The sequence below is a fragment of the Helianthus annuus genome, chromosome 1 (assembly GCF_002127325.2).
Source record: "Helianthus annuus cultivar XRQ/B chromosome 1, HanXRQr2.0-SUNRISE, whole genome shotgun sequence".
Lineage (NCBI taxonomy): Eukaryota > Viridiplantae > Streptophyta > Magnoliopsida > Asterales > Asteraceae > Helianthus > Helianthus annuus.
The window spans coordinates 148,918,886-148,929,255 of record NC_035433.2 but is presented as its reverse complement, the minus strand read 5'-3'; the positions used below and the strand labels follow the sequence as shown (position 1 = coordinate 148,929,255).

General features: G+C 38.0%; 1 protein-coding gene across 1 annotated transcript; it reads left to right on the top strand.

Annotated features, from left to right (window-relative positions):
- The first annotated feature begins 5,487 nt into the window (after nucleotides 1–5,487).
- On the top strand, nucleotides 5,488–8,288 carry LOC110884607 (GTP-binding nuclear protein Ran-3). The gene is made up of 8 exons (XM_022132329.2): nucleotides 5,488–5,743; nucleotides 5,879–5,948; nucleotides 6,982–7,038; nucleotides 7,126–7,243; nucleotides 7,335–7,424; nucleotides 7,531–7,710; nucleotides 7,791–7,868; nucleotides 7,993–8,288. The coding sequence occupies exons 1-8, from the start codon at nucleotides 5,741–5,743 to the stop codon at nucleotides 8,060–8,062; spliced, it is 666 nt and encodes a 221-aa protein (XP_021988021.1). The 5' UTR covers nucleotides 5,488–5,740; the 3' UTR covers nucleotides 8,063–8,288.
- Nucleotides 8,289–10,370: the final 2,082 nt, after the last annotated feature.

Sequence of the window (10,370 nt, the reverse complement as noted above, 5' to 3'; positions counted from 1 at the left end):
ACACTTTATACCGGGTGTACGCCTACACCGGGATGTCGATGGTCGTGGCCATTTCGTAAAATGATGCCAAGGATATCCGGGACAACGGTCATTAAACCCCCCAAAGGCTTATAAGCAACAAAACTGTTTAAATGAGCCGATCATATTTAATCAATTAACCACCTAAGCGATGGAATTATATAATGCTCAATCAAGCGGTATTAATATACCGTAACCCAAGCCCATATAGGGGAAATAAGTTAAAGTATTTACCTTTGCAAGTATATTTCCTTAATTTGGATTAAATCACCGATAGCTTTTACTGGGGCTCCTAATCTGGAACGAAGGTTTTAATTAACCTCTTAGAATCCTAACGGGTCGTTATAATGGCCGTAGCCTAGACCGGTTGGTTCCGATATATATAGATATGGTTTAATCGCGCGAAAAGGCGAAAATCGAGAATGGAGTGTGATTCTGACCCAACAAGTTCAGAGACTTGTTTTATATGGGTTAATGGTTCACACTCTGGATTTTGGGGTTCAAATAATATAATTTGACCCGTATCGGCTAATTTATGAAAACTAGTTTCATAAGCCGAACCGTGCGCGCAATAGGCGAAACGGTTAACCATGAGAGTCGTACGCTTATTTCCTAAGTCAATATGCCTTAAAGAGGTTGTGGTATCAGTAGGATACCTTCCGTGATGCCCGTAACGAGTTTAAGTTAATATTATGCCCCGTAGGGGTTTTTCGGTCATTTTAAAGACTTTAAAAGGGCTTTTCGAGTTCTACAGGAAATCTGAGTTTCCCGAACAGCTTATAAAGCTTAAAATACTTTATTTATTATTTAAAATCAGTAGCAACTGGAATCGGGTCAAAAGACCTTGTAGAACTCATGTTTTGGCCGAAAAGGGCATATTCGGTATTTACCGAACCGTAGCCATAACCGCAGGTTATGAGCAAGGTAAAAATTATTAAAAATCTTTAAAATTCCCAAAATATTAATTTAATACAGTGGGTAAAAGTTTTGGTGACGAAATCTTGGTTTAGATAGGTGTTATGCTAATCGCGCCGTTTATTACAAAAGTTTATTTAATTTGCGCTATTTAGCATAACTCTCATCCTAGACCCCGGATTGACGTGAAACTTTAAGGACATGCTTATAATTTAATAAGCAAGGTTCTGGTCCGTTCACGTGTCCGAAATACTCGTTTAAATTTCAAAAGGCCGTTACGGTCAACTTTTAGGCGAATGACGGAATTGCGCAAAAGACTCGGATAACTCATGAACCGACCACAGAGGTTTATACCAACATGTGACCTGGTCCTAAGAGAGTCCTAAGGTATATCCATACCTCACTAAAACGGGTCAGAACTGAAGTCAAAGCAAAAGTCAAACTTTTGCGACATTCGGCTCCGAACCGGGTCAATATAGCAAATGATCGATTCAAACGAGCGCAAACAAGTTTATATACTTAGTATCATATTTTATAAGTGTCAAAACAGGTTTCATAACATATACATTACAGATTCTGCATAAATCGCTAAAATAGCTTTCTGTTGACTTTTTAACCGCACGTTTGACTCGATATTTGACATAGTTAGAGTGGTGATCAGGGGGAACCTTTTTAGAGGTTTATTACCCACATAAATACCAACTCATAACCACTTTTGATTCGTCATAAGACTGAACCATCACTGAGTTATTTTAAAGTCAAACCGTAGTTACGACGGTTTGGTTCTTAGCCATTTACTAAGGAAATGTGAAACCACAAAGGGTTAGATCACTTACAGAAGTTGATTCTTGCTTAGGGAGCAGAGAAGGGTGCTTGGGAGCTCCTTAGAATGACCAGAGGTGTATGTTTAAGTTGTGTGAATGTTATGTGCAAAAATGTGGCTATTTATAGCCAATGCCAAACATCTATGATCATTACAACCACCACAATAGTCCAGAGATGATGGGTAGGTGTCCCAGAGGTGTATGGGTCGAGTAGGGGGCGCCCATGCCTCATTTATTGGAGATTGATCGTTCACCATGCTCAAAAGTCAAGAAAACATCAACTTTCTGCATCTGGGCACTTTACGCGACCCGCATGGAAGTTCCATGCTCCTTTAACGCGGGTCGCCTAAAGTTCAAATATCAGGCGTATAATTTAGGAGGCTCGCGGCCCGCCTACACTTAAGCCTAACCTTCACGCGGGTCGCGAGAGGTCTGTTTTTCAGATTTTTAAAATCTTTTGTCATGATTATCAGAATCCGGTAATTAATAACGAAATCTTTCGTAATGATTTACCGACCTTTCGGGTTTGAAGGGGTAACTTTGCGGCTTGGCCCTCGGTTATTTACCGATAGGGGCCTCGTGTTATTTACCCGCATTATTAAGTCCCCGATTAGTTTATTAATTATTTGGAAAGCCTTAACTTTCACTGTTGACGCTTTTAACCCTTCTTTTTACGAATTTGAGTATAACTCTTTCGTTTTAAGACGGAACTTCGCGGAATTTATACAGTATATTCTAGTGAGTGTATAATACTGTTACGAAGCCTTGGGAACGTTAAAGGGTCACTCAGAGGTATAATTAAACATGTTGACACAGTTAACCCCTGTAGTTCGTAATCTCTCACTTTCTTCCGCGTTTCGCTTCCGCACGATATATGATTTATTCGTTTGAAGGTACAAGCATTATTTAGGGTTACTATACAGTATATTTACCCTTGTTGACATTTATAACCCTCGAATTTATATACTTTCAAGGTTTGTCAAAATTAGTCCTTTATTTAATATCAATGCCACGTGTAACAAATGACACGTGTTAACACATTATTGGACACAAAAATTCGAGGTGTTACATCAGGCTCTTGTGGTACAAGTCGATGAAGGTTGTGACTGGTCGATTCAGTTGGGAAGTGATGTTCAGGATGGAACAGCTTGTTTTGCTGAGGCTGTCAAGGATCTGAAACACACCAGTGGTGGAGAATCTTCTGCCAGTGGTGGAGAATCATCTGAAGATGAAGACAGTTCTGGTTACAGTAGAAGCTCAGATGAAGAATCCTCCACTTCAGGCGATGATCATTTGGATGAAACGTCAAGTGTGTCAGTCGATGCAGACGTCGATGAATTGTTGGGAGAAGCTGAAGCAGGGAATCATAGAAGATCAATCTTGGTGGATGAAGCTGCTTATTCTTCTTCTTCTAATCATTCAGCCTTTATGGCTAATGTGGGTGGTTCATCAAATCAGGTATGTGTCGATGAACCAAGTTCGGATAGGTGTGATAGTTGTGTTAAATTAAGTGCAAAATTGTCTGATTTGCAAAGCAAATTGTCTGATTTGCAAAGCAAATATGACGATTTGCAAAGCAAGTATGACGTGACATTTATCCACAATCAAGGTTTGATCGTGGATCTTTCGAAATGCAAAGAGGCCAACATGTTTTATGAAAACCATGAAAAAGAATTTAAAACGGTGATTGAAAATTTAAGAGAAGATAAAACCGAGCTAACAAAAATGGTTTCAAGAAAACAAACTGACATAAGCTGTTATATCAATCGTCTCGAGGTCATGCAAAAGAGTTGGCTTGTGTTAAATCTGAAAGTGAGGCGATCCATCTTAAGCTAAATAGTTATTTAAACTCCAGTTATGTGCTGGATCACATCATCGATGTTCAGAAAGAGAAAAAGGATGTCACGTGCATTGGATATAAAAAATGTCCACCACCTGTTAGACACAATTATGATGCAATTCCTGATGAGGAGAATAAAACTTATTTTGAGCAATCTGTTCCTTTAGACATTGAAGAATTTGCAACCGGACTTGGATACAAAACGGAAGTATCATCAGATTCGGATGTGTCAACAGATACAGATGTATCAACTGCTGAACAAAATCAGGATCCTCCAGTCATTGTTGAGGATGCTGATTCTTCAGATGATGAATCCGATGGTACTGACTCAGCACAGTCTGATGTGGTAATCAAAGAAGAGGACATACCTCTCGAGAATCATATTCTATGTGATCCTCCTGCAAAACCTGTTACGACTGTTCTGGTTGAGTCCACGTCTGGGCAAGAGTCTGAGAGTTGTGAAAGCGTGAATTTGCTCTACACGTTGATTGGATCTGATAAAATATATTCAGACAATGATTTTTCCAATCAAGAATGTCAATCAATCCTTGATTGATAAAGTTTTCGAAGATTCTACTAGTAAGTTTTTGGGAAAGTCAAGCACAGGAGTTGCAGTAACTCAGTGTGATCCTATCCCAAAATCCGAAGTTAGAAAGAAATATGGGAATCAAAAATTGCAACCACAACACAATCAACGAAAGCAAGGTCACGTTCACCAAGGAAAGGGAAAAGGCAAACAAAGCCAAAACAAGAAGAAGGTTCAGAAGGTGAACTTCGTGAAATCCCGAGGGACGGATAAAATTGAATCTTTTGAAAACAAATCCAACACAGATTTTGTTATGCAAAAGAAAATTTTGAAAAGAAACAGTCAAAACAACTGCACACAACACACAAATTGTTGTGATGTAGGACCAAGTACCTCAAGATCACGAAGTTCATCATCAAGCTTCTACAGTTATGATACTCCGAGATTTGTTGAGCGGAGATCATGTTCTGAATGCGGTGAGTACGAGCACATTGTCAGAAATTGTCCATATCTCAGTAAGGGAAAGGCAAAAGTTGATGCCCCCCATGGTAACAGTTACCATAAATGATCTGTTTCACCAAGACAGGACCATCGTCTTGTTAAACAACGAGAAAAGAAACAGAAAAAGAAACAAAGAAAAGAAGTTGAAAAGGCTTTAAAGCCAGAGGTTGTCCAAACGCAGTATGTTAAATCAGATGTTAAAAATGAAAAACAAAAACAGATTTGGAAACCAAAATCGGAAACTGTTTTAGGGGGAGCTATATCAATTCCGAATCATCGGGAAATGGATGTTACAATTCTCGATGATGACGGATGACCCAAGTCTGTGAAGGCTTGGGTCCCCCTCTCCAACTAATCTCTGAATAAGTGTGGAGGATGTTCCAGGAGGAACTATTGATAGTCTTAGGATTGTTGATAGTGGAGCGTCCATGCACAGTATCGGCGACATAAGGCTCCGAAATATTGTTACATCTAGGAGAATATTGTTCCCATTGATGGAGAGGAAAAAGAAAAGAAGACAAAAATGTCCGATGAAGGAATGATGGTGAAAGAACGTGGTTGAATGAAGTTTAAAAATTTGACAAGATGAAAAATGTGCCAAGATTTGTTTGGTTGAAGAAGCTTGAAACTTTTAGGTTAAGGGCTTGAAGCTTTTGGTTGAATGCTCCTAAAAGTAGCGTTTAGAAAGAGCTACAAACTTTTAGGGAAAAATAACTATTTTATATATTTTATTAAAAGCTTTAGCTACTCTATCAAACACCAAATATATTTAAAAAATTACAGCTATGAGGCACGAGCTACTTTTGACAAAGATACTAAATAGTAAATAAATACCCATGATGAAGAGCAGCAGCGAGCGGTGCACCTAAATTCAAAAACTTAGGGTTTGAAAATTCAAAAAGCCATCTCCCTAATCACGTGACTAGCACTCCCCAATCAATCAAGGGCCAAATTCAAAGCAAGTTAATCCAACGGCTGAGATAGCCGCGTCAGGTTAAAGCTAACATTGAACTATTTCGGTTGAATATATATACACTTTCAAATTAGGTTAGGGTCTCTCTCTCTCTCACTCAAACCACAATCACAGCAGCAGCAGCAGCTTTCTATATATACAGCATGGTATGTATTTCATTCTAATAGATCTCTTATTACTTCATTGTTTTCAACGATCGGTTTCCTATTCAGTTGTTTTCGTAGGTGATTTTCTGTTGCGTTAATCGGAAAACGTTTTGATTGTTCATTTTGTTGTTTTAGGCTCTGCCGAATCAGCAAACTGTTGATTACCCGAGTTTCAAGCTTGTAATTGTCGGTGATGGCGGAACTGGTAAGCTTTTGAGTTATTATTTTGCTTTAATATAGATATATAAGGTGAATTTATGTGGTTATCTTGATGCAAGTATTTTGTTATGTGGAAGGTTAGGGTTTATACTTTATTAGGCATTTTATTTTGTTTTTGTTTGATGCTGTGAAAATATATGAATTAACTTTGGAATATTCGTTGTGATAATTCACCCAATAATGCGAAACTACAGCTTTAGAACACAGCTCTGTATATAAAATGTGCAACCCGAACCTAACCTATGTTATTGTCTGTGTCAATAATTTTCTGTCTACGTATGTCGATTGATGCGGAAATAACAAAACCATCTGAAAGATAATCAACTTTGCCGTCCATAGTGGAGCCCGTGTTTTTTATGATATGTATTTGAATGATTTTCGGCAATAAAGAGCCATGAATGGTGGTGTAACATAATACATGATATTATTTTGCATGGAGTTAATTTGGCTGTTCCCTTATTTTAAACGTGGTCATGGAAAGCAATGCCTATGTATGGTGTTTATGTATGTTGATTACTTGTGAATCTGATCAAGGATTCTATGCAGTTATTATCGCTGGTGATATACCGGTTATCGGTGTCAAATATTGGTCAGAATATCGTTTTCGATATTATCGGTGATATTTCACTGATATTTCATTGATATTCCCGATATCAGTGTTTTAAGTCTTAATTGTTAATTGTTAGGTTGAACGTCGGTGTTTTAAGTCTTAATCAGTTCCTACTTGCTAAAATTGTTAGTGTTTTGCAAGCTGCAAGAGGTTAATTTGTTAATGCTAGGGAAGTATACTGAATTGTCAGTGTTAAATTGCTATATATATAAATTCTGCATGATATTAAAATTACCGATATTTCACCGCAATAATCTATATATCAAATATTGATCATTGACCATTAACTAATATTATACCGCATTAACTGCTTAGCAAGGATTCAATGCATTGGCTTCTGTATGTTTATGTTTTTGTGATGCTTTTAATTAGCTGAACATAACTAATAACTTCTTTTTGAACTGTGCAGGAAAAACTACTTTTGTGAAGAGACACTTGACCGGAGAATTTGAGAAGAAATATGAACGTGAGTATTCATTATAGTTCGTTATCTTTTCATTGGCTTTGTTACATTACTTGGATATTGAATTCAAGTTTTACTTTGTTGCCTCAGCAACCATTGGTGTTGAGGTTCATCCCTTGGATTTCTTCACCAATTGTGGAAAGATTCGGTTTTACTGCTGGGACACAGCTGGACAGGAGAAATTCGGTGGTCTTCGTGATGGATATTAGTAAGTATATTGTTTGTATAAAGATTCGGCTAGGATGTTTTTGCGGATTGAGTATTAGTTTAACTTGATTGTAAATCTGAATTACCTGCAGTATTCATGGTCAATGTGCCATTATCATGTTTGATGTGACCGCAAGATTGACTTACAAGAATGTTCCCACATGGCATCGTGATCTTTGCCGGTATATGCGCGTGTTTTTAGTTTATTTCCTTGTTATTTATTGATATTGATACTCTTTATTGTTTTCTTTTTCTTTACACCTGTTTAATGGTTTTTCCTGTTTATAGTGTGTGTGAAAACATCCCAATTGTGCTGTGCGGTAACAAGGTTGATGTAAAGAACCGTCAAGTGAAGGCGAAACAGGTTACTTTCCATAGAAAGAAGAACCTGCAGTATTATGAGATCTCAGCCAAGAGCAATTACAACTTTGAGAAGCCTTTTCTTTATCTCGCCCGGAAACTTGCTGGGTAACTATGGATTTACTGATATCACATTTTAAAGTTTTTCATGGTCATTAATGTTCTGATTTTAATTATGCTGTTTTCAGAGACCCCAATTTGCATTTTGTCGAGTCTCCTGCCCTTGCTCCTCCAGAAGTGCAAATAGACATGGCCGCACAACAACAGTAAGCTATTAGTTGCATTTGATATCCACATGCTTCGGTTTTATGTTGTTGCTGCTGTTTGTTTCTTTCTTACATTTTTTTGCACTCCCGAGAATACCCAAAACTCATATAATAAATTTTGCAGGCATGAAGCAGAGCTTGCTGCAGCTGCTAGCCAGCCGCTTCCAGATGACGACGATGATGCTTTTGAATAGGGTCCAAAAGTTGAAGCGGATTTTTATGAGGGTTTGTGTCTGTTGAGTTTTGGATTGTTGAATGGTTTTATTATAAACTTTTGGTAGGAAGGATGCAGTGAGGTTTGTGTTTGTATTTGGTGTTGTGAAGCAATGTTTGGGTGTTGAGTTTTAACAGCTCCCAATATCTTCTTCTTCATTATGTTATTGTCATACATTTCTATGTCATTCTCGATTGATTGAATCATCTCTACTATTGTGAACCCTAGGTTTAGTTGGTTATCTTTCTGGAAAACTAAAGCAAATTAATTTATAAAAGAGTGAATTGCAAAGATTGTCTTTATCTTTATGTCTCTTTGCAGGCGGTGTTTTTTATGTTTAAAATTGACGAGTTTTATACTTTATGTTTAAAAATATTGCCCGTTATGTCCTTTAGGCCTAACCTAGTCAATTTTTTTAGTTAAATTAGATCACAAAAGGGTATTTTAGTCTTTTTACCTATTTAAATGAAAATGTTTTAATAAATAAAACAAAAATAAAAATGTTTTAATGATGTATATATTTCTATCATCTCTGAACATCTCTATCTATCTCCTTTCTTTACGTCTCTCTCTACCCTCTCCATCGCCACCACCAACCGCCTCCATCAACCACGAACTGCCGCCCACCACTGCCCCACCTATCAGAAACATTTATCGAGCTTTATGTTGAGATCTGTACTACACTCACCAAAAAAAATTCCATATGGATGCTTATTCTGAAACAGTTCGATTACCTACACCAAACAATCAGTTTCAGCAAATTTCATATCAACAAAAATTTACACATAAGACCTGTACAAGCCACACTTATATCCTAAACTTATGTAAAGCGTTAAAGCTGTATAAGTGTTTGTTATAAATGATATGGGCAATTGAGTCTTTTAACGTACTTCACCACACCTAGTTTTAGGGGATTTTTGTTGAATTGAGTTGATTCTGAAAAAATTTGGGGTTTTGTATTGAATCTGGAAATTTGGGGGTTTGTGTAAATTTGGCATAGTGGACGGGTGCTGATGGTACCATTGCAACGGTGGTGGGTTGGTGGTTATGGTGGAAACAGGTGGCGGTGGTGGAAGGAGGCTGTGGTGGTAGCGGCGGTGGTGGAAGGAGGTTGTGGTGGTAGTGGTGGCGATGGTGGAAGGAGGTTGTGGTGGTGGTGGTGGTGGCAGTTATGGTGGAAACAGGTGGAAGGAGGTTGTGGTAGTGATGAAGGAGGTTGTGGTGGTTGTCTTCTTGAATGAAATAAAGAGGGAGGGAGATGAAGTAGAGAGGAGGGAAATGGAGTAGAGAGGGAGAATTGTTTTTTTTTTTAATCTTTCTTTTAAAGTGTTTTTTTTAATAAAATGGTTACTTATTTATATAATTAGTCCCTAAAAGATAAAATGACAAAATTGCCCTTATGTGCAAGGCACATGACAAGATTTAACGAAAAAAATTTACTAGGTTAGACCCAAAGGGTAAAACGTGCTTAATTTTTAAACATAAAGAACAAAACTCGTCATTTTTAAACATAAAGGACCCCGCCTGCAAAGAGGCATAAAGATAAAGGACAATTCTTACAGTTCACTCTTTAATAAACTAATAACTTTTTTTTAAGGTTTAAATTGAAATTTTCATTAAAATGTCAAAGTAACAAATTACAAACAAGTAGCAGGTAAATGGGCAACAAGCTGCGCCGCAACCCCCTTTTGAATTGCAAAACCAATCCTGCTAAAGACGAAACGACCCTTAAAGGTTGAGAGATTACTATTCACAACCCGTTGAACCCTGTTTAGGAATTCCACAGCCTCAGGGGCTAGGGAACCAAATGTATCAAAAGGCGAATGGGATAAACACATGTTGATTCTCTAAACAAACCTTCTCATGTTTAGCGACTTTGCTTGATTCCGCCTTCAATGCAGCCTGGCCAGCAACAAACCCGTTATCCCTGAGCCCAACAAGAGGGGACACTCCTGTAAGGTCCACACAAGCGTGTTTTCCCCTGGCCCACCCAAACACAAGAATATCAGTTGGTCGAAGAGTAGACCTCCCATCGAGCGAATCCGTCAGAAAGTTCACCGGAGTTTCCTTTTTTGCTGAAATCTCTGCCCGCTTTAAAATATCAAACAGAATATCCCTTACCAAATCATGCCTGTATTTAAAAACAGGCAACTCCTTACAATGAACCGCATGCTCGCCAAAAGTATCTAAACAAACCTTGCGGCAAACGGGGCAGGGCTCATCAACCGGAAACAGAGGGATCATTAGCCGATACTTAAGAATTGCCCGGTATTCCACTGCCGACATGT